General features: G+C 36.3%; 2 protein-coding genes across 16 annotated transcripts in view; one reads left to right on the top strand and one right to left on the bottom strand.

Annotated features, from left to right (window-relative positions):
• The first annotated feature begins 1,925 nt into the window (after positions 1-1,925).
• On the top strand, positions 1,926-15,490 carry LOC125672255 (uncharacterized). 15 transcript variants are annotated; one of them, XM_056162848.1, is made up of 10 exons: positions 1,926-2,228; positions 2,923-3,050; positions 5,994-6,142; positions 7,167-7,251; positions 7,707-7,958; positions 9,695-10,073; positions 10,361-10,450; positions 10,829-11,384; positions 12,207-12,241; positions 12,630-15,490. In XM_056162848.1, the coding sequence occupies exons 2-10, from the start codon at positions 2,955-2,957 to the stop codon at positions 14,441-14,443; spliced, it is 3,456 nt and encodes a 1,151-aa protein (XP_056018823.1). In that variant the 5' UTR covers positions 1,926-2,228; positions 2,923-2,954; the 3' UTR covers positions 14,444-15,490. The 15 variants fall into 15 exon arrangements, with proteins under 15 accessions (XP_056018823.1, XP_056018830.1, XP_056018822.1 ...); XM_056162855.1 differs by having other exon boundaries at positions 9,692-10,073; positions 10,829-11,231; XM_056162847.1 differs by having other exon boundaries at positions 9,692-10,073.
• A 768-nt stretch (positions 15,491-16,258) lies between these two features.
• LOC125672260 (uncharacterized) overlaps positions 16,259-24,073 on the bottom strand; it is a 28,334-nt gene continuing 20,519 nt past the window's right edge. Inside the window, exons 15-17 of the mRNA XM_056162868.1 lie at positions 22,073-22,263; positions 16,639-16,816; positions 16,259-16,553 (exon numbers count right to left, since the gene is read on the bottom strand). Coding sequence (XP_056018843.1) covers positions 16,450-16,553; positions 16,639-16,816; positions 22,073-22,263 — 473 coding nt within the window. The 3' untranslated portion in view covers positions 16,259-16,449. The remainder of the gene's footprint in view (positions 16,554-16,638; positions 16,817-22,072; positions 22,264-24,073) is intronic.

The following is a 24,073-nucleotide window of genomic DNA, read 5'->3' as shown; positions in this document are numbered from 1 at the left end:
ATAGACATAGTGAGAAGAAAATATCATTATTTCAATGAGAGAGCAATAATTCACTAATTTGATAACCATTACGTAATTACTGGGAATAGAAAGAGGGTTTCTGAATTAATTCAAATTCTTTATTGGCGCAATGTATCAATGCCCATGTGTAAAACAGATAACAATAATGACAGTAATGGTATGACATAACAACAGTGTTTCATACTTATGACGATAGCGATATTGTATATTTATACCTATGTTTGCAAATGACAATTATGGTGAATAATACATCCAAGTTACCGTTCTTATTCATAATCAACAGCACTAGAATGCACACACGTGTTCAAACATAGACACCCATACATGTGTACCCAAACCTTGTCATTATACATGTATCCTCAATGGCAAACATGCCTATGATAATGCTAATAATATAATAGTTGTTTTTTACTGTTAGCATTTTAGCGTATAAAGGATTTTCTAAGGTTAAGACAATTAATTAATTATGAGATTCTAATTCTTTCAGCTAATTAAAGAAAGCATTAAATTAACCCAAATCATGCACGATAGTTAAATTGTAAAGTATGTGCATTCAAGGAATGTATGCGAATTTTAGCAATGTTGTGTTGAAAATAAATGTGCAATAGTATTTTTCAACAAAAAGAATACTGTTCAAATAGTTGTCCAAAAATAACTTCTTACTTGTAAAATGAATAATAAAAAGCTGAATAATTAAAGACCTAAAATCAGGATTGATGAAACGAATATGCATATTTTATTTGCTCAACAATTATCAAAACTTTTTTTTCTGAAAGATCAAAATTAAGCATCGATAAACAACGGATTTACTTCATATCGCATTATTCCTAATATAAATTGCACTGGCTTAGATCCGCCAAAGCGTGTTCACCACTTTACTCTCTATTTTTTACTATTCCAGGGTAATTCATCGAAAATGAAAGTATTTAACTTTATATACATATTTTAAAACACGAAAGCGACTTGAACCTAGGCATGATTGATTTGTACCCATCTTCAAGCCTGTTTTATAATTATACCTATCTTTGACTGAATTACACCTATCTTCAAATGATTTAAAGATAGAAATGATTCAATTTAATCTATCTGTGATTGAATTAAAGATAAATGTACTTCAATTACAGATACCTTGCATTTCATTTGAACCTAGGTTCAATTATTGAAAGCTAGGTAGAATCATTTACACCTATCTTTAATTCAATTATACCTACATGTATCTTCAATTCATTTGGAGTTAGGTTCCATTATTTGAAGATAGGTACACAAATATTTGAAAATAGGTACAACTATTTGAATACATGACAATTTAATCTGCTGTTCCATAGCAGTGTATTAACTGAATTTTAGAACTCCTCGACAGGCATAGGCTTTCCATGCTTTTCTTTTGTAATTTTCAAAAGTGTTGATATTGTTATTTTTAAAATTTCATTCACGTTTGTTCTGCGTTTAGAAACCCGGTATGAACGCCCATTGATTGTATAGTTTACTACGATATTTAACGCAACATTCTGATTATAGCCATATGTACACCTCTTACTGTCATCTATACCATGGTCCTTGCCAATATTGTGATTGTGCTCCTGCCAATTATTGATATCATTATCACCGTCTTTGTTGTTAGTATACAGAATGCACGTGCCTGTAATATTGTCATTGTATAGAGTATGATATTAAGATATTTCTTCGTAACTTTATCTCTTTTTCCTTGCTTTCTTCGTGTAGTATCATTAAACATGCAAGTCATTCCCTGCCCTTTGTGTGCGCCACCTTTGTAATTGTATTGATGTCATCAGCATAAAACGTCATCTTCGTTTGTTTTGAGTTTAGAAAGTCTTTCACTCCAGAATATGGCACAGTTAGCATCAAAGCGAGGTTTCATGCAGATTGAGAATAACACTCGCAATATCGTCTGCATGTCACACAGCATGAACTGTCGTAGCTTCTCTATCAATGATGCTCCGAATTCTCTGCAAGTGTTTGGACAGCACGTGTTTTACCTATGTTTTGTATATATACACTTGCTGAATGGCAAATAGCGGGTCCTGAACTGGCAGAGCCTTTTCCCATTAGATATTGTGTAACGTACCACAATCCTAACGCGAATATCTAGGTAACTGTTAATTAGAAATGGCGTGTGCCGACAATAATTGGCTTCAGTTGTGAAGGGACTAGAAGAAGCCGGGACAGTATCGCACGGACGGAGTCAGGTCTGTTACAGCTTCATATTTAACTCTTTAGTTCGGTGTTATCCAAGATATTTTCTAAATATTATCCAACAAACTAATGAAAGGTGAAACTAATCATATCCACCATTTTACCAGTTTGCAATTTTCCTTTTTTCATTTTGTGTGTTCTCTGTGGGTGCCTCTACAGACCGTGCAAGTTTCTGCAAATTATGCACACACACATCCCCCCTCCCAACTCAAAATTATTTTAGATATTTTGTTCATTAAAAGTCGCTGTATATTATTTTTAATTTGTAGTGATTTATAATTTCTGTTGATATTCATCATTTGATACTTTGTAATTTTTGCACACGTGATGTACTTAAATTATCGTACTCAGATCACAGTTCTGCATGATACAGGTAAGGGTTAAGCCCCGTGTCATTTTTTGACGAGAGTTTTTATCAGATACAGCATCCATTAGACTACAGAAGAGATCATTATGTTCTGCGTAATAAACATCAGTGTTGCATGTAATCCTACACATACACTCCATTTCGCCCATTTTCTTGGCAAACCCACGTAGGTACTGTTGATTTTGCGGATAAGTGTATATTTACAACTTTTCCTTGCATTCGATTGGCATAAGTCGCATTCCAAGAACCGTCTTGCCGCCTCGGTTTCGCTTGAAGGTGAAAACTGATCTCATGATAAATAAATCTTTACAATTTTACAGGATGGCAACTTGAATTTGACTGAAATAAAGCGATGCTGGTCCGACTTTCTAGGGACTCGTTCGAAACCCCCTGGGGTTTTCGACTTCAAGGAGGCCACGATTTAAATCTAGAGCTCGTTGTACAGAGGGTGAGTATAGCAGACGACCTATCCTTATATAGGTATGCACGTGCAGCAATAGCGCACAGATTTCTAGTGATGAAGAATGACTGACAGAATCCGTTTGGTGTAATTGTCAATTAACAGCTCTGATAGGAAAATATATCCCGGCTAATACAGTATCTCTATCAGGACCTCCTGTTTCTGTCCTTCTTCCTGGTTTATAGAGGTAAGTCAAATTTTACTTGACGGGGGAACGTTCGACGCCAGAGGGCACCTTGCACACTTAAAACTTAATTGATGTGCAGTAGATGTAACTTGATACACTGATGCATGCACAGCAGGTTGTTGTGATTAATAGAAATGGACGTTAGTCACATATGTCATTATGATGTGGGGTTAATTAGAAGTCGATGAATTGATGTCGAGAAGGTTCTCTTGGTGTTCAATGCCAGACAATTTTGTTGATATTCGGATGATAGAGGAAAACAAATGCTTCTGTTATAAATATATTGCCTTTGAGTTAAACCATGGTAGTTAAATTATCTTTGAAGAACGGAACTTGCAGATTTTTTTCTTCTTCTATAAATTCTTTTAGTTCGAAGCATAGATGATATCTGCAGACAGCTATGTGTGTCTGTCTGTTCGTCCGTCCATACGAAGCCAAACGACATAGCCTACTTGAACTGATATACGAGAATGATTAGTGAAAGTAACTTTTTGCAAAAATTGTAACTGCAATAGTAAGTGGTACCTCATTAAGTATTTATCAGGAATTTTCTTTAAAATTGACAAAAGCAAATGTAGCAAATCAAGATGTGTAATTTCACACCCAGAGAACTGTAATATTTCATAAAGTATAACCCATTGCAAGCTCATCGTCGTAATACAACACATTTCCGATCTCATGAAGACTGACGCACATATTTGAAATCTAAAATTCTTTCAGGGAATGGAGTATGTTTTTCGGAAGCGCAATATGTTCCCAAAGAAAAGCATTCTTCACTCCCCACTGCTTAGGTTATGAATGTGCAGTCACACGTGCACATTCCTGTGAGTGTATCAGCCTGTTTCATCTTCCGATAGACATGGATTACAAATCATTGCCATTATCACAAAATGTTCTTCTCGTAAGGAAAAAAAAAAAAAAGATAATGAGAGAAATTGGCTTGCTGCAGCGATTCTGAAGTTTGATAGTAGAATTCAGTATGCTGGATTAAGGATATTTTATGTAATACGATGTCTTGAGGCTTTGAATAGTTAGGTTCAAACAAGAAAATTATCTTCATGATTGTTTCTTCTCTTGCGTTCTCTTTTTTCTTTCCAAACTTACGAAAAAATGTTCATTATGAATAAGACGAAAGGTATTTTATCTTGCTGCATCAATCCTCCTGAAATGAAAATCAAACAGTGTATTTTTTTCTACAGAGAGGGGGAAAACCTGATTGATGCTCTGTCAGTTGGGTGATAAGGCTATCGCGAAATGTTCATTGTTGATAGCCATGGTGACCATTTAGATATCCATATTCCTGCTAACATCACACTTCATGTTTATGAATTACCCATATGAATGGCCTTGAGGTTTGTACTGTTGGAAAATGGGTGACGAAGTTCGAGTTATAAATATTGTATTTTTATACAAGAATAAAATTTAGATTTAAGAATTTTTTTTACTTTTAAGCAAATGTTGGGGATTTTAATTCTTTGAAGAGGTCTGTCTGTAAAGCTTTGCGATTTTTACTCAAAAATGCAAGGAAACATGAAAAGTCTAAATTTCTTCTTGGCCACATACGTATGTATGTTGTAATGCACTCCAGAGATGCAACCTGCACCGTGCGACGTCAATGGGGGTCAATCAACAGATGGTTCTTATGCCCAAGCACTGTACAGGAAATTGAAACATTCCTCTCCCTGGACCTTTTGCCTTTCAACTAATACATTACCGGCCTTGATCGCCGACTCCGTTGTAAACATGATGCATATTGGTTACATATACACGAAGTGAGACGATCCTGGCACCGACACCGCTAGTGTACCTGTCAGCTGCCATTTGTATTTGCCTCTCTCTCTCTGTCTTTATCAAGGTTTTATTTTCCTAGCTGTCGCTGTTCTTCTAAGTATTGCCCTTCTCGAATACCGGTATTGTATTATATATGGCCTCCACTACTATTCGGATTTTACCAAGAAGGGCGGGGTCTGAGCCGTTGGACATTACGGTAGGGGGTTCGATTACCTTGGCTTGCATTAATGACATTCAGCTGTTTCCTCTTTCATCGCTTTCATCCTCGAAGAATTGTACTCTTCGTCATATTGGCGTTTGTCGACCTTGGCCAACAAGTTCCTAAACATGACTTGGGATCTCCAACATTGTGATTCAAGGCCTGTTAGATGAGCGTTGATCAAAAGCATAATGATTTTGGTGCATAAATTGCTTACATTCTTTTTAAGTAAGTTGCCATCTTCGTTATATATATATTTTTTTTAAGTCAGTTGGCATCGATAGTGGTTTTAAGGTCATCGGTCATTTTAGGGTTCATGGTATATGAGCTGTTCAAAGTGAGTTGATGTAAATGAAGGATGAGCTGGCCCGCATGCCCAATAACATTGATTCCCTTCATCACTTTGGTACAGCCCCATATCGTAGCTGACGAATGAACTTAAATAAGGAATTTGAAAATGTCGAGAAATTACCTTTTAGTTGTGAGTACATGTATATAGAGAAAATACTAGTTGATATGATTCTTGCATTGTAGATATATGTTATCTCGTCTTACAATCATTATGAATGAATCCGTCGCTCGGAAATCAGAGAGATAGTATTCTTTGCCAGTCAAATCGTCTAAAGCTTCGCCAAGATGGAACCTTATTATGTATCACTGCGTCATTATTCTAGACGTATAATCCGTTTAAATATTACTTAGAGATTAAAAATTCCCAGTTTTCACGGAGAAGCCATTTTAATATTTGTGGCAGGTATTTTCGAACAGTCCAGCAGAAGGGGAACTCCAGAGGGGTGACGTCATACTTGCCATCAACGGTCGTGACGCATCAACGCTGACGCACAAGCAAGCTCAGGACGGCATCAAACATTGCGGAGGACAGGTCGAACTTCTCGTCAGCAGGTGAATTATAAACTGATATATTGTCTGCTAATGTGTTGTTCATGAGTACCACTTGCAGCGACTTGTGCACTGACAATATCAAGACTTTGCTGTTTACAATGTGGCGTGGATAAATTAGAAACAGTTTAGCAATATAAAATCATTTGAATAAATCATGTCACGTATTTTGAATATTTACTGTCGGTTGAACGTTATCAGAACCGCCACACTCTTCCTGCTAAAGTGATCCGCCCCGACTCCAGAATTATAATCATGCTCACTATGTGAATGCCCACTCTTACTATGAATGGCTATTCCAAAGTTCATTTTGCACGAGCTGGTTTAAATCACAATGGAAGCATTTGGTGTACAGCAATACTGTTTTATTAACTGGAACCGAAGTATTTTTATCTCAAAAAACAAGCATGGATACTCTCTTTATATTTTGATTGTATAGATTCTTTATCATAAGAATAAAAGTCGAAATGAGTGTTTATTTCCAAATCGAATTCTATTTGTGCTATTTGTATCGATACAATTCAACGCGATGTTTGTTTATATTAATCGACTAACTATAGTGGTTCCTACTTATAAACAGTACGTGTAACATCACTGTGTTGGTACAAATATATACTTCTAGTTAATTAATTGCAAGTGATTGCAAAGCGCGCGTACGATCACCTTTCAGTGAGATGTACACACACGCAAAGACAACGGGTTCCAAGTCTGATGAAAAGCAGCTCACATAAGCTTCTATTTCTGGAGCTCTGTGTAGCTTCACATGTGTTTTATTACAATTTTCTTTTTCTCTTCCTGTCTACCTACACACATTTTTTTTTTTTACCTTTTCTCCTCCAAGAAATGATTCACTCGTGTTAACTGTTGGTGTACATCCAGGACTTCTTGTTTTTCAATTTTATCTTCAATCAGTGAGTTATCCATTTTTATCAAGAATATGATTAGTGTCTTCTTGGGAATTTTCATGATTTCTTGTTTTCATAGTAAATATTTCATACGTATTTTTTGATTTTCTGTGAATGTACAGACCACCCTCTGGAGCCTCTGTGAAACCACTACAGCCACAGAGTCCAACTCGAGCCCCACAGCTGCCTGTCAACAAAACTGCTTCTGTAAGTACGATTTCTTCTATGTGTAGCAAACCAGCACAAACTGTCATTACTCAGTTTATAAGTAGTCTGCTTTATCGCTGAAATTTACCATGCAATGATTTTGCTTTTCAAATCTTCAAAGTTTTCGCACCTAGAGATATTGCTCGTCCGGATAAAGTGTTACCTTTGCCTCAGCATTTAAAATTAATGTCCGTACAGTAATTAACCGGACAAATTGTAGAAATTTACGTATTCATTGACTAGCAGTATGCGTCAATCGCAATGGACTCTGTAAAGACGACCTAATAAAAAAAAGTGTGTGAGTCGTTTAAGCAAAAGTAACACTGGACACTGACGGGCATGTATTGCTCGCTTCCTGTCCCAATCGCAGTATTTCTTCTCTTTGCACCTTTTGCTAGATTCTTACACTCCTTGAATTGTGTCTAACATGTTCCTTTATTAATACTTTTCCCCAGATACAGATTCCAATAAGGAGATCCTCAGACCACGGTCCCAAAACCATGCCTCCTCCAGCCGTTGCCGGTCATCAGCCCAAGAAAATTACAATGAACAAGTTTGGTGGCGGGGTTACGAATTTCGGAAACAGTTACGGGGCCCGGGCTATGCAACCAGGCTGGTCCCCACAACCTTCTATCTATTCTCAGCAGTATACCCCACAGCCGTCAATGCAGGAACGAGAGGCCACTGCCCCGCAATTTCAACCACAGGTGATTATTTACGACGAGAGTGGTTGTGTGGATTTAGTGATTTATGTGCAAACGGTATTATCTGCCCGCTACATGACATCCTTTCTCTTCGGCTTTCTTTTGCGATAAATTACCAGTAAATTAGCTCTGCTATCTGTGCATCTCTAAGGAATTTGCAAGTATGCTGCAAGTGAAGTGCATAAGGCTTCCCAAACATAAATAAAAACATTTTTTTTTTAGTCAAATTCATGACTGATGCATGGAATGTATAATTACCCACTTTGCTTGCTTACACCAAACCATTTATTCTTTTTGCGGCTTGGAGGTGAAGCAGGGTACCAATACAATACAGAATGATCATTATGTTGTGGCGTTACGAATGATACTGGGTTTTGCGTAATATTAATCTTTCAAGCTGTGTCTGTCTTCGTTCAGAGTTAGACAAAATTAGAACTTGTATGAATTGCAGAATATTTTAGAATTATTTAGTACAATGGACATCTGTGTGTATGTGTATCTTAAAAACGACGGACCAACATCTTCTCTATCTATTACCCATTATTTTTCCGGGAATTCCACCAGTATGTTTAGAGCTAATCATCTGCGCGTTTTTCGAAATTTTTCAAAAGCAAGAGACAAATGGTTTTTAATTTCATTTGACAATATTTGGTGTTTTGGTTTATTAAGTACGAGGATCTTTTCTCCTTAAAACGTTTTCGAATTTCTCAATGATTGTACGGTACAGTGAGTGATTTGTGAGGGCTTCGAAGTTTACGTCCCCTTTTTGACTGAAAAGGGTTTCATTATTCCGTGATGAGGAGTGCAATACCCGGTTTTGGATCTAATGTGCAATAACCCTCCCCCGCAAATGTTCTGAATGTGCCTTGACAGTGGTGGAACGACATAAAGGATGGCCAGTTCAAGACTAACCTCTTTTGTCTTAAGATGTTTCAATTGAACGTTAAATTGATACTTTATTTTGATCTTTTTACTTCTAAAAATCCATGGGCCGAATTTGAAGGGGGCGGGGTTAGTAATTTTGTTGGTTCCTGGATCTTGCTCAATGCCGGTTACAAAAAGTACTTACTCGTGACCCCTGTGGTTAAAAACGGCTTTTATGTTTGATTTAGAGGTGTGGTTTTTTTTTCGTTATTAATTTTTTTTTTTTTTTTTTTTACATGGAATGGTACCTTATCCGTCACCCTTAGGGAACAGAACAAACTCCCAGATAAAACATAATGATATGCATCAAAATTTGATTTCATCGTATTTATCAATTTGTCATCTCAAAGTTTCCCACGAGTTGCAACTAGTAGTTTTAAAAATATAAATGATGAAATATATTTTTAGTATCAAGCAAGTCGTAATTTAAACGTTTTACTGACGTATGGCAAAAAAGATCACAGCAGTTCCACCTCTCGTTTTATGGAACTTCTCAAATATTCGAAATGATACGGAAGTTGCATGTGTTATCTATTAACTTAGCTTGATTTAAAAAAAAAAAAACCGTTTCGTAAACTTACGAAATGTCTCACTCCCCCCCCCCCCCCCCCCCCCCCCCCCCACCTGTGATTTCCTTTTACGCAAAACACATGATATAAACGTCGTATTTTTTCCGTTACGTTTGAAATGGGCGAATCTTGCATAACGTCTCTAAAAGATATAGAGATCTACTTTCATAATAAAGACTGTTTCGTTTGATTCGTCGCAAGGTTACTACTTGGTTATTTACACGATATTTTAAATTTACACAGCAGTACCAACCACCTCCTCAACAGCAGTACCAACAGTATCAATCTCCACCGCAACAGCAACAATACCACTCTCCGCAGCAACAATACCACCCTCCGCAGCAACAATACCAGCCACCGCCACAGCAGCTATATCAACCACAACAGTCGCCACGATCTCCCCAAGCGGCGCAGTACCAGCCCTACTCTCTCAACCAGCCGCAGAAGACATCTGTGGCGACCTTTTCTCCATCGACTCCTACGTCACAGTACATCTCGCCAGGTTTGAGTCAGCCCGATTATGTTCGTTCTGATGACCCAATTGATGATGAGGTGGACTACGAATACGTTCCTGTTAGTCAGAGGAGAACCGTGTTCAAGGACAAGCAAGAAAAGCAACCACAGAGTGAGTTTTCCTTTCAACTTTCAACAACCCTTTTATTTCATTTTTCATATGAAAATTTGTGTGAATATTAAATCTAATTTCCCCTCCATTTAGCGGATGATTTCTTACCTTTTCCCTGTGAATGGTGTGGGAATACTATTTTGCAGTCTTTTTTAAGAATTAAGACTATACGTACTGGAAAGCAATGAAACATTCCATATACACCTTGATCATTTTGACACTTTTGCATGTTTCCGCGATTATTTTGTAAACCGTTCCTGCCTATCATGTCTTTTTTGCATGTTCAGTGAATGCTAATGGAGCAGATGACGATTATTATTACCCAAACTGCCCCGTTTGGGAGCGCAGGAAAATGTTTATGAGAGACCAGCCAAGAGGTGACAAAGTAGAACTCGTAGAAGCACTTTAGAAATTAGTGTTATATGCAGCACAGCATTTTGATATCTTTATTTCAGTTTTGTTCTGCAGTTCTTTAACCATGTTAGTCGCAGTTTTGGTCATAAACTTTTTGTAGGATTTTTATTTTCTTTGATTATTTTCCTAGTAGTTTAAAATTTATTTCTTTAACACATTTGCAGTTAAACGTTTGGTTTAGTAACCATTAATCCTAAACATTTAAGTTACAGAAACAAATGTTAACACATTTTGTACTAGTTATTAGAATTTTGAAGTCTCATTGAATCTCTTTAAATGTTCTTTCCTCTAGGATCAGCATGTTTTTAATTCATTCAATGTATATACATCTCCTTACACAGTTAATAGAAGTGGCAGAAGAAGGACATATGGTTCACCAGGAGGAGGAGGCAGCATGAGTCAGTTTGGAACGGACTATTCCAAGGGCCCGACTCCAGCAGCAGTCACTGTTCAGCAGAGGCCACGCCCACCCCCTGTCACACAGGTGCCTGTGAACATAGCTCCAGTTTCCCACGATGAGCCAGACACAAGCAGCTTCTCGAAAGGCTGGTCTGGTACGCTGAAGAGTTCAGGGGGCCCAAGACCTTGGGAACAAGAGAAGACAGAATATGTCATGCCATCCTTGCGTGAACCGGAGCAACAACAGACGTCCAAGCGACCCGCTCCAGCAGTTTCACCGAAACCTTCACGCAGCCCGCAACCTAGAAAGCCGGCACCTTCACCACAGAGACAGATTGTTGTCAGGTCTGTTCCCAATGACGAAGCGCAGCAAGAGCAACCGCCGCAAGAGGGCGCTAAGGCGGTACACTTGCAGTACAATTCTCCTATGGGGTTGTACTCCAATCAAAATATCGAGGACACTTACAATGCCCAAATCGCTTATCCTGGCCAAAATCCGTAAGTCCGTATGGGTCTGGTCTCTCCTTCCCCCCTAGACCAGCATGGGAGTAGAGTAGCCGCCTGATAAGTATCTGCATGACATTTAAATCACTCAAGCTAATTCCCAGTAACAAAACCCCAGCGTACTTGCCAGTTATACTTATACTGTTACATGATTATCAAGTAGATGTATTGTACATGGAGTGTGCTGTCAAGAATCCCTATGTCAGTTGAATCCTCGATGATATTCAAAAGTAGAGCATTCCTTCGTGACAGAATTTGTATTCAACAGCATGTTATTACTCCGAATTATTCAAAAGCTTATTGAAAAAATGATAGCTTAGATGACGTCGAATATTTTTGTAAATCACATTGGCATCATATTACACTATATAACCTTTTTGTGAAAATGTTATCCTGTATTTTGCAACACGACAAATTTTTCTTCTTTTTTTTTGGGGGGGGGGGGGTATTTTTTTGTTGAAAAAAAAATATCTATCTCTTCTAAAGATATTAGTTCTTATACATGATGAAATCTGCATAGTACTTACTAACTTTATCCTATGAAAATATTTTTCTTTTCGCTGAGGTAAAATATACTAGTAGTGCTTAGACAGGGAAGTTAAAGTTGCTTATTTCAAGATGGTGCAAATATAGAATGATACTGTTAAGGTCTGAAATAAAATGGTCGTACTTCGATCAGTCATATTCTTTAAATATGTTTTAAGACTCTTTACGTTAAAACTATCATACACTGCATTACTACGTTAAAGCTACCATGCATTGCATTTTTCCTTTTTGTAAGTTGGTACTCTAAAGCTATCATGCATTTTGTTACAGGACATCGTCCACTGCGACTCCTCAGCCAAAGCAGGGTAAGAAAATGTCTTCAGTAATTCGTAATATTTGTTTTACTGTGTTTGTAGCATATAAATTCTAATATCGACCATAGCTTATTTCCGATGTTGTTAACATGTTAATTGTGTCCTGGAGTTATATAGGGCTGTAAAATATATTAATGTATGTAGCTATTCTACCTTAGTGACAATCCAGCATGTATGAAGATTTGAGTCATAAAAAGGCATTTTGGATTGTTTATATGTATGCATGTTTAATGAATTGCTGTTGTGATATTCTTACAGTGTAAGTTCTGTGTAAACATGCATGTATATCTGATATACCAAAATGTTTTGGAAAATAAATCAATTGTCACTATTCATAGAACGCTAATAATATTATCAAATTCATATTGAATCTTAATAGGACAATACTTTGGAACAGGCGTGTCACAAACCATGTTTGTAGTCGACGATTCCGATGACTATCTTTACAAGTTGCTCAGCGAGCACAAACATCTAGTTGGAAAAGTGGTTGAAAAGAACATGGCACCCAAAGCGTCTGAGTTTCAACATCCTGTCACACAGTATGTACCGATTGCCCAAATACCAGTGCAGCAACACGAAGTTGAGAGTATGAGCGAAGAACGACCTACGTATTCCAAAGTTGAACCTCCCGTGAGAGTTACACCTGTTGATGTTCTGGATCCACAGCCTGCACCACTCAAGCCTGTCATAAAACCTGTCAAACCCCCGAAAGAAAACAGGGCATCCGTTGGACAAGAGAGTCTTAAATCAGAAGAGAGAACTCCGCCATCGTCCAAAGAACAGCACAAAGAAGTCCGGGCGCCATTACAAGTCAACGAAACACCACCGCTACCAAACAAAGTGTCGCCAAATGTAAATACTGAACCAGCGGATACAGCCGATCAAAGTATAGGAAATAAAGATATATCTAGTCACTCATCTAATATCAATACTGAGAAAAATATCGAATTACCATCCGATATATCAAACTCAAGCCAAAGTATACATGACTCTTCTTTGAATAATGAAAAGTTGAACACCACGGAAGATGCAAGCATTTCTAAATCAAGTGAAAATATACCTGTTTCTAGTAGTGAAAAGTTAGGTGATTCAATTGATATAAATAAAGCTGAAAGTACGCCAGCAATATTGCTTAAATCCAGTGAAGATTTACCAATTTCTAATGATACTGAAACAGTCTGTCAAGATCCTAATAAAGTAGAACAAACAGGAAATGCCATTTTAGATGAATCAAGTACAAAAGAAATCATTGAAGGGGAAGTTGACACGAAATCTGAGTCGGTCGAAGTAACAGATGAGTCAAAGTCAGCGGAAAATGTTAATGAAGAAGTTGGAAAAGATACAGGGAAAATAGAGGAACTTGATAACCAAGAGCAAAATGTAGAAAAGCCAAAGGAACAAGAAAGTTTAGAAGTAGAAAAACGACCATCAGATGATAAAGATATTGATGAAACTATCGTGGAAACGAATGATAATATAGAATCTTTAGAAGACATGAAAGATGAGATAATAGATGTTGTATTAGAACAGAAATCAATGATAGTGGAAAATATTGCGTTGAATGTACAGGTAGAGGAGGTGAATGTACAAGCTGAGGAGATAAATACACAGACAGGGGAGGTAAATACACAGACAGGGGAGGTAAATACACAGAGAGGGGAGGTAAATACACAGAGAGGGGAGGTAAATGTACAGGCTGGGGAGGTAAATGTACAAGTAGGGGAGGTAAATGTACAAGCAGAGGAGATAAATGCACATACAAGGGAGGTAAATGTACAGGCAGGGGAGGTAAATGTACAGACAGGGGAGGTAAATGTACAGGAAGAGGAAGTCGTTTGTGCATCAGAGGAACATGTGGAAGTTGTTATTGACTTAAAAGAATGCCAACAAACGTCTGACCCAGAAGTTAAGTCTTCAGAGGTGGTCAAAACTCCGGAATCAGATAATAAGGAAGAAAGCACAAATGAGCAACAGACGGAGACACCAGCGGAAGAAGTAAGAGATCAACAAGCGAGAGAAGAAGAGACTGGAATCAAAGAAGACGCAGCGGAAGCTGGAGGGCAAGAAGAAAAGAAAGAATCTGAGTCCATGGACAAGAAACCGAATAAGAAAGAGAGACTGGATTTATCCCAATTCAAACAAGAAAAGAAAGCACCTGGAAAGTTGAATGTGAAGCAATGGCAGACCAATTAGTCTAACGGAGGATGTGTGCCATGGTAATTTCTTACTCCTTCCAAGCATGGCTCCTGGGTGATTTGAAGTGAGGCCAGAACCTATCCCTCTAGACAACTTGTGCTAATTGACAATAGGGTTATCATCGATTGAATCCTTAATTGTTTGCAGTTGTCTTTTGCCAGTTTTTATTCTGCGAAGGCTAATTTTGCGGATTTGCCAATCTTTTCAGTCTATATATTATTTTCGTTTCTCATGCATTGGTTTGGAACAATTATGATTTCTCTTATCCATTATTTTGCGAAATATTATGTTTTCACTTTGTTGTATTATACATAATCAGGCAGGATCATCAATGTGATTTATTAACATTAATAAATTCTTTAATAGAAATAGCAATTGTCCAAAATACCAAGTATTTTGCATGTTTTATGTTTGTATATGCACTGTTTTATATGGTATGCAGCACTTGCATGATTGTGATAGAAACGTGCGCTTAGATTATTTACGGACCTTTATGATTAGGAATCCATTGCTACACTGAAATTCATGCAAATCTTGATTGTGTAATATTCGCGATAAATTGGTGAGAAGCATCATATACTGATAATTAGTGATTTTACGAATGTATCACTTTAATTTGATAATTCCTGTGTTTACATTACTACATACACGAGCGGATCCTATATTGGACAAAAGTGGTTTTACTTGCGGTTTTTCTCTCTTTCTTAAATTGTACAAAACAATTTAAAGAGACACCGTTATATATATTTTGAAACATAATCGAAAGTGCATTTTTTTTTTGCATTTATACAAATATTGCAGTAGGTCACTGTACTCTGAGGTGAATACCGGTCTTAATTCTCGCATGCAAAGTTTCGTTTCCGATTGAAAGTTTGTTCTATTGCTACTGCTTATCACTCATTTTATTTCTACCTGAATCTTTACTTTGAAGTTTGAATATATTGTGAAATTTCAAAACACATTAAAACGAGAATGTGTCTGTTTACGGATTTCTAGGTGACAGAGACTGGAACCAATCTCACGTGTACCGCATGATCAACGAAACGCGCACAAACAAGCGACAAGTGTACCCGCCAGGACACTCAAATCAGCCAGTTACAACCAAGACAGTCCAGACAACGCAGAAGACTTATTCGTACGACTACACCCCAACTATGGAGGATGGATACGGTGTATCCGAGTTTTAAAATGTCCGCCATCATGGCAACAGGAAGGCTTGTAAATAGATGCGTGCGCATTTTGCCCCAACTATGATATATGCAGCAGCAGCAGCAGCAGCAACGAACTCTTACATTTATGGTGCTATATAGAGACATAACTGTGCAATTATAACTAAGACAAAACTGATGTAATTTGTGTTCGTTCTGGTTACGCTTGTGTCTGTGTTTTGTGGAGTCGTTTCAATGTTATGTGCAAACATGCCCCTTTGTAAATAGCAGGGCTTGATTTTTATTCTTTATTTTTTGGCCTTATTCGTGTGTAGACGGATATTCCCTTTAAATTTCTATATTCGGGTTGTTTAGTTACCAGAGAGTAACTGTTATTCGATACTAATGTGTCAAGATGTGTTGAATGATTGGATGCAAAAGGGATATTGTTAGAATTAACACGGCATTGTACATATATATTATTTATTAAGTTTTTGAATTGTGAAAATTTTATGACTTGTGATAAAAGGCTTACCTGTCTTTTTTATTTATGACGAAGTGACAGTGAATTAAAACATCTTTTAAAAAAAGAACTATGTGTTTGATTTAATTAATTAATGCATTGTTTTACTTTGATAACAATTTTAAAAGAAACACATTGCTAATCAATATATGGAACATTTATTTGGACGGATTCAAACAATAAAACAGATAATATAAAACAGATTTGTAGAAAGAAAACAGTACATATTTAACATTGAAATGGGATAGTGTCTACTAGAGCACGTAACATCAGATGATTTGAAACGATCACAGAAAGTATCAATAGTATTGAATGTTCGATAAAACATTGCTTTATGGCGCCTCTTTTGCAAAGTCGTCCATCTCTCGGCGAAGACTGGCCGTCATTATTTCTTCACTCTCTTTCCGTAAATTAAAAGCACTTCTTTTCCTCACACCTACAAACAATTGGGTAATTCTTTCTAGAGTTCCTGTTTTTAAGCTTTGACCATTTTGATACCACCTTAGTAAACAAGTACTTACTGTGAGGAGGATCCAGTATCCGAAAAGGTGCTAGAATTTCTCGGGTATATGAAGGACAACCGCTCTGGGCAAATTCTTTCACATATTTCTCCACCTCGCTTTGAACTGGGGACTTGCTATTGGCCTTGGTGACGTACACATGAACCTCTGAGACGTCAGGATTGTACATCAACGCCGCCTACGAAAACAATATTGCAGGATGTATGTAAGAGTATATGTATATTGGAATTATATACTCTAAATATGAACATCCGTGGGAATTTAGTGGAGTCTTAAATTTCTCTACTGTTGCTTAAAAGTGTTGCATAAATAATTAGCGATAAGATACTACTCTCGCATGATGTAAGTATAAATGTGTGACAATTTTTTAATTACGTTTTTAAAGAATAGGTGCGCATGGTCAAATCAGTTTAAAGGAACTGATTCACGATTTCCCCCAAAATTTTCTTTTTCACTTTTAATCATCAAAATCTACTGTCTAATGTAAAACTTATACGGTACCAATTTTGATGCACCAGATGCGCATTTCGACAAATAATGTCTCTTCAGTGATGCTCAACCGAAATGTTTGAAATCCGAAATAACTATGAAGTTTTAGAGTTTTAGCCAAAAACAGCGTGCCAAAAAAGTGGAGCCAAATTCGTCCAAGGATAAGAGCTATGCATGTGTTTACAAGAGTTCACATAAAAAACAAAGATTGCGGCATGTTATTGTTTACCAAATTTTCAAAACAAATGGATATCGATCTAAGTTTATCATATCTTGCACATTTCAAGCATTTTTGAGGTAAATGTGTCATCTAAAAGTTAAAATTTGTGGCTATGCAAAATCAAGATGCTTTATATTACAAAATCAATATTTCACTTGTTTCTTTGTATACATACATGTAAAAAGACTCGAGTCTTTGTTTACATAACACAGATTTAAGGCTAAAATATTGCTTTTATTCTTGCGTTCAGGTCAAAATTTTGGCTGTCAATATCAAATGAGTTATATTTTTAATCTTTACCATCAAAAATGAAAAATATTTTTATCAAAAATCGTGAACCAGTCCCTTTGATAGTAGTTTATGATAACGGGATATGGCGTGTAAAACGTTGCACTATTATATTAATCTTGTTGTTGATATTCGAAAACTTGTAATTTATATTCTAAAGCATATCATTCATATTCGAAAAGTTGTTATTCATATTCGATAATTTTATCATTCATATTCAAAAACATGTTATTCTTATTCTAAAACGTGTTATTCATATTCAAAAACATGTCATTCTTATTCAATAAGTTGCAATTCATATTCTAAACTTTTCATTCATATTCAAAAACATGTGATTCATATTCGATAATCTTATCATTCATATTCAAAAACATGTGATTCATATTCGATAATCTTATCATTCATATTCAAAAACATGTGATTCATATTCGATAATCTTATCATTCATATTCAAAAACATGTGATTCATATTCGATAATCTTATCATTCATATTCAAAAACATGTGATTTATATTCGATAATCTTATCATTCATATTCGATAATCATATCATTCATATTCGATAATTATGTTGTTTATATTCGACAATCATGTCATTCATATTTGATAATCGTGCTATTCATATTCAAAAGCATGTAATTCATATTCGATAATTATGTCATTCTTATTCGATAATCTTTTTATTCTTATTTAATATAATTTGCCTCCTGGGTAATATGACGCAATTTGAGACGGTTGTAAACTGAATTTTCATTGGTTTGAAAAGTGAAAGTAAGTAATGGCGGGAGTTGCTGCATATCAGGCATCATTACATGCACTGATGTAGTTTATCTTGTAAGCATTGTTAGAAGTTTGCAGTTCTGTAATCAATCAATAGACATTCATTACCTATGAATGTGCTGCGTACACGTGGTCCAAATATGGTAACACCATAATCTACTTTCGTTTTCACATACACGTACCCAATGAGCAGAGACTTTACAAACAGATAATATTACCCACAATGCAAATTATATTGAATAAGAATTAAAAACTTATCGAATAAGAATTACATGACTATCGAATAAGAATGACATGATTATCGAATATGAATGACATGACTGTCGAAAATAAATAACATAATTATCGAATATAAATGACATGATTATCGAATATGAATGATAAGATTATCGAATATGAATCACATGATCATCGAAAAGGAATGATAAGATTATCGAATATGAATCACATGTTTTTGAATATGAATGATAAGATTATCGAATATGAATCACATGTTTTTGAATATGAATGAAAAGTTTAGAATATGAATTACAACTTGTTGAATAAGAATGACATGTTTTTGAATATGAATAACACGTTTTAGAATAAGAATAACACGTTTTTGAATATGAATGATAAAATTATCGAATATGAATAACAACTTTTCGAATATGAATGATATGTTTTAGAATATAAATTACAAGTTTTCGAATATGAATAACAAGATTAGTATAGTAGTGCAACGTTTTACACGCCATAACGGGACGGGGAGTAAAATGCATATTTTTTCCCAAATATATGTATGATTCACATTTAGGATAAATTGTACATGTAAAATGTTAATCATATTATGATTGAAAAGATGTTACTGAATAATGATATCAATGAAGTAAGCGTATTTATTGCTGGCTGGTATGATGATATAACAGTTTAAGTCCCTATCCGGGCTCTAGATTCATACAGGCGATTTTACATAAAACCAAAGTGTCCGAATCAAAAAGTTTTGATATATGAAACACGGACAAAGCAATCCCTAATTGCAGTCGATACAATTTACACTCCAAGGCGTGATTTCACAGAAAATTTTCAACTATCGGTTCTGATCAGATTTGCATTGTGATGTCAATACAATAAAATCGTTTCATCGATACATACATATATATATGGTACAATAAAATCGTATTGAAATCACAATGCAATTACGTGTATGAAAAAAACCCACAAACAAACAAAAGCCAATAACAACAAACACAGCCCTGCTTAATCTGTTGTTGATTCTTGTTGATTTGCAAACATGGAAAGCTGTAAGAAAACCTACCATTAAAACATCAAATGTAAATATAATGTGAATATAGAATAATTGATTGTGTATTGTGAATATAGATGTCTTTATGAAATATGATACCATGAAACATCCAAGGTTTATCGCTGACAAAACATTGGTAGGTGTTGAAACACGAGACGGGTATGAAGACAAGATTTGTCTGTTCATCCGTTCCGTGTTATCTTGACACAATGGATCAGTAAAATAACCAGTAACGACTAGAGTTAATTCAGACAATTGTCAAGATGTTTTTAGCAAGTAGGTGTACTCGTATACGTAAAAGACGTCATTCTTTATTAGAACACTTCCGCGGTAACAGAAACCTGTCCCGCAGAAACGGAGACTTCTCAAATCTTAATTCATAGAATGGGCCATCGTCGGAAACCCACGGTCGGTCGCACTACGATTACCTACCGTGGGTCACAAGGCCGCATAACTAATTAAAATGCGTGATCTTAAGTGACCCATCGAGGACCAATGGGAATCGCATCGTAAATATTCCCAGTACTCAAAGTGTCAGCTGTAATGGCGGCGCCCATGAAAGTGTATGTATTTTGTTGTGTCACTATCAAAGATACATGTATATAGATGAAAGCTCCAGATTTGGCACCCAAAATGGCTAATTATTTTAACTAATACTTCACTTTTACATGTGTCCCCCCTTCGGAAATCCTGGATCCGTTTCTGATATGTTTATTATTATCACTGCTTCATGGCACGTGAATAAAATCAGTCATGCATGATACAATTTAAAAATTAGATGCAAATTTGAATTAAGATATGGTCTTACAATCCCATTACCTCCCCTGTCTTTATAGACACAAATACACCCTCCGCTTCAATAATGCAGATAAAGCATCTCGCTGAAAGTTTTGTAACTTGTCCAACTTAAACGTAATCAAAATTTTGGTTTCGAAAGCAAGTTTTTCTATGCTACCGAGGACTGGAAATAAGGGGCTTTTTCATTGGTTGAATATCACAATAAGGAATGGTAAAGCGACCAATCGCATATAGAAGCCGAGTCACACCTTCCAGCGAAAATACTGGCCTTGTGACCCACGGTAGGTAATCGTAGAGCGACCGACCGTGGGTTTCCGACAATGAGAATGGGCTGGCTTGTGAACAAGATGTGTTTGTGAAAATTGATGTTCCTGTATCGCAGGAAAGTAAATCAGTATGCTTCAGGTTCAGATGCTAAATACTAGTAGTTAAATCTCATAGTTACGTTATATACAGAACATGTTACTCATCATTACTCGTGGTAGATAATTATAAACGAGCATTCTGAGAGTATTGCATGGCAAAACATAGTCCCCTACCGGTCGCAAAAATTACTGAACTGCAGCAATATTCGAATTCCATTATGTAGGTTATGATAAAGGGCTTTATGTAGGTTAAAGTAAAGGGGAAAATTGGGGAACCAAGATAGGAATCACTATTCAGGTACAAAGACTAGACCAGGAAAAAAGACAAATTTATAATTAGGTTTAGGTCATGTCAATGAACAGTGAAATGTAGGTGATCATGAATAATGTAGCTACATTGTTGTATTACTAAGTTAGAAGTTTTTTTTAGATGAGTGTAGTACTCTTATCTACAGAAATAAGAAACTTGGATGTAGGCTTTAAGCTGGTGATCAGATGTGGATGTGACTCCACTAATTATCAACTTTACAGAGGCGATCTAGAATGTACTAATTAATGAATACCTGCAAGTGCAACAAAGTGAATTATCAGATTCCAGACTTGGTTTTTGTTGTGCTTCCAGATATTCATTAATTGATATTTGGTACATTGCTTTGTTATAATATGTTACAGACGAAGTTTTAATTTTGTGAATTTTCACTGAGTTACGGCCCTTCGACTTCAAAAAATACAATGTAGTGTGGTGAATTATCAGTTTTTCGGACCCCCTCCTCCCCAAGTCCAAGGGCCATGACTTAGTGACTTAGTGAAAAATCAAAGGACCGAGACGAAATTCGAACTTGATCTGAAACTTGTTATGGCACACCAATGTACCAAATATGAAATAAATATCTGCAAGAACAGAAAAAAGTGCGGAAAACTGATTTACCGGACTGACGGACAGACAGACGAACGGACGGAGTGAAAACATTTAAAAAGTCCTCTTCGACTTCGTCGGTAGGCGACTAAAAAGTTTGTATTTCTCAGTTGCATAAATTCTAGGGCGTGGCCAACTAAACACACGGTCAGACAACGAAAAGAGTAATTTCTTACATTAAGAGTTGCTATGCTAAGCAGACGAAACAAAATGTACGTCACATACTGATGTTCTTTCTCTGTCCACGATATGAATATAAATTTACGGTGGGCATTGGAGACATATACCACATACCCGTAAGGCTAGCTTCATCGAACTGATTTCTTTTTCGTCCTTGACCCAGAATTTGGTGATTCCTGTAGCGGAAATGGCGTATAGCTCCTCCAGCAGTGAGAGCAAGGGACTGGGATTCTCCTCGGAGGAGTAGAGATTCTCAATCACACTTCTGTCTGGGTCTGGCCGATATCGGAGTTTTACACTAGGGGCTGTAAGTAAAAGAAAAATTGTACGAAAACAGTTTTCTGAAAAAAATTTCGTGCGTTTGTTTTTTTTTTTTTTTGGTTTTTGTTTTGTGATTGGCAAACGCCGTCTTGCTCTGTAGAGGGTAATCAATCATCATAGTTGCAGTACGAATTTGTTTACTTCCATCAGGACTGCGAAAAAGGTTATGTGATGGATTTACAAAACAGAAGGAGAGGTAGGCTTTGCGAGCTGTCACAAACGATTAGATGAGGGAGGGACTACGATTTTAGGGGCTGGTTGGATTTACGTCCCATCGAAAATATTGCAGAGAAACAGCTACAATATGAAAACAACTAGGTATATTGAAAATGAGCATATGCAGTAAGGGGGCGAAACAAGCTGCGACTGGAAACTATTATTCCCTTGCTTCAAAAATAAACCTAAACCTAAAACGACCCATACATTGGACGAAATATAGAACGTAGTTTTTTTCTCCATAAGATACTTAAATCAGCCATATTATCTGCAAAATTCAAGTTTTCCGCCACCAGCGCATTATAACGTAATATTTAGTAGCAATCCGGAATATCGTTTTTTGAAAAATAAAAATAGTGCTCACAGCTCGCCCTAAAATATTTTTGCAATTATGGACAATTGAAAAGGTGTAGATTATAACTATACTTTAAATATCTAGGGCGAGATAAAACCAGTATGGCAAAAACTTTGAAAAATAACCAGTTTTTGGTGGAAAAAATGGCAAAAATATGGTACCATATCCGGTTCTAGTATGTATACAGCTTTAGTTGTGCTCCTATTTTTAAAATCTAACATGTATTTTTAAATCCCGGATTCTGGTACGTATTTATGACACCAATACTCTTATTCAACATTTACTTTTATTTTTATATATCTTAAGGGCCATATTTTGGGGTTTGTGAATCAAGTTCTTTGTTTTATCAATCATCACAGTAAAGTGGAAATACTAGTATATAGATGTTTAGGGTATCTATGAAATATCGGACCAGTATCTTCTCTTTCCACTACAGATGTAAGTACTGCATTCAATCAGTTTTTTACGTAATTAACTTTTCCGGGTATCGACATAGATTGGAGCTTATAAAACATTCGTACGTTTCTCAAAATTTCCCAGTTATCAGAGAAAGATGATCTTTCTAGTTTACTTCAGAACAACCGGCATTTTCTTGTAAGTATTAGGACCAACTTTTTTTCTGATAAAAAATCTATGCATCTATGGAATTTCTCCATGATTGTAACGTAAAGTGCATGTAGAGGAGATAGCGACCCCCCCCCCCCCCTATTACACACACTTTAAGTTGATAAATCTTAATTTAGAAATTTTATTTTGTGCCAAGATGGAGAATGCAACCCCCTATTGGCATTACCATTTTTAAAATTTTCTCGATTGGTCAATTCAGTTGTGGTTTTAGGATAAAACAAGAGATGGACAGTTTTGAGAATGGCCTCTCGGTATTTAAAATTTATATCTTTTACATATGAAAATCTAGAATTGGGTTGAAAGGGGAGGGAACTCAGAAAACCTGGTCGGAGGCTGGACGTAGGTCTTCCACTCCGAACCTAAAAATGTTTAGAGCTGATTTATTCAAATTAGGGTTTTCAGTTTGGATGTGACTTCCTAGGGAAGAGAAAAAATCGCCTGCCAATGATATATTCCTTTATGCTTCAATCGAATTGGATTTCACTGTATTTATCAATTGTCTCATTTTGTACTCTAGTACGAAACAGACTTAATCCATGATTTGTTTTCTATTAGTTTAACATTATCAGCGTTTGCGCGTGTTGCAACTAGGATCA

This window comes from Ostrea edulis, chromosome 4 (assembly GCF_947568905.1).
Source record: "Ostrea edulis chromosome 4, xbOstEdul1.1, whole genome shotgun sequence".
Lineage (NCBI taxonomy): Eukaryota > Metazoa > Mollusca > Bivalvia > Ostreida > Ostreidae > Ostrea > Ostrea edulis.
Note: the sequence above shows the minus strand (reverse complement) of the source record. Positions and strands in the feature narration are given on the sequence as shown.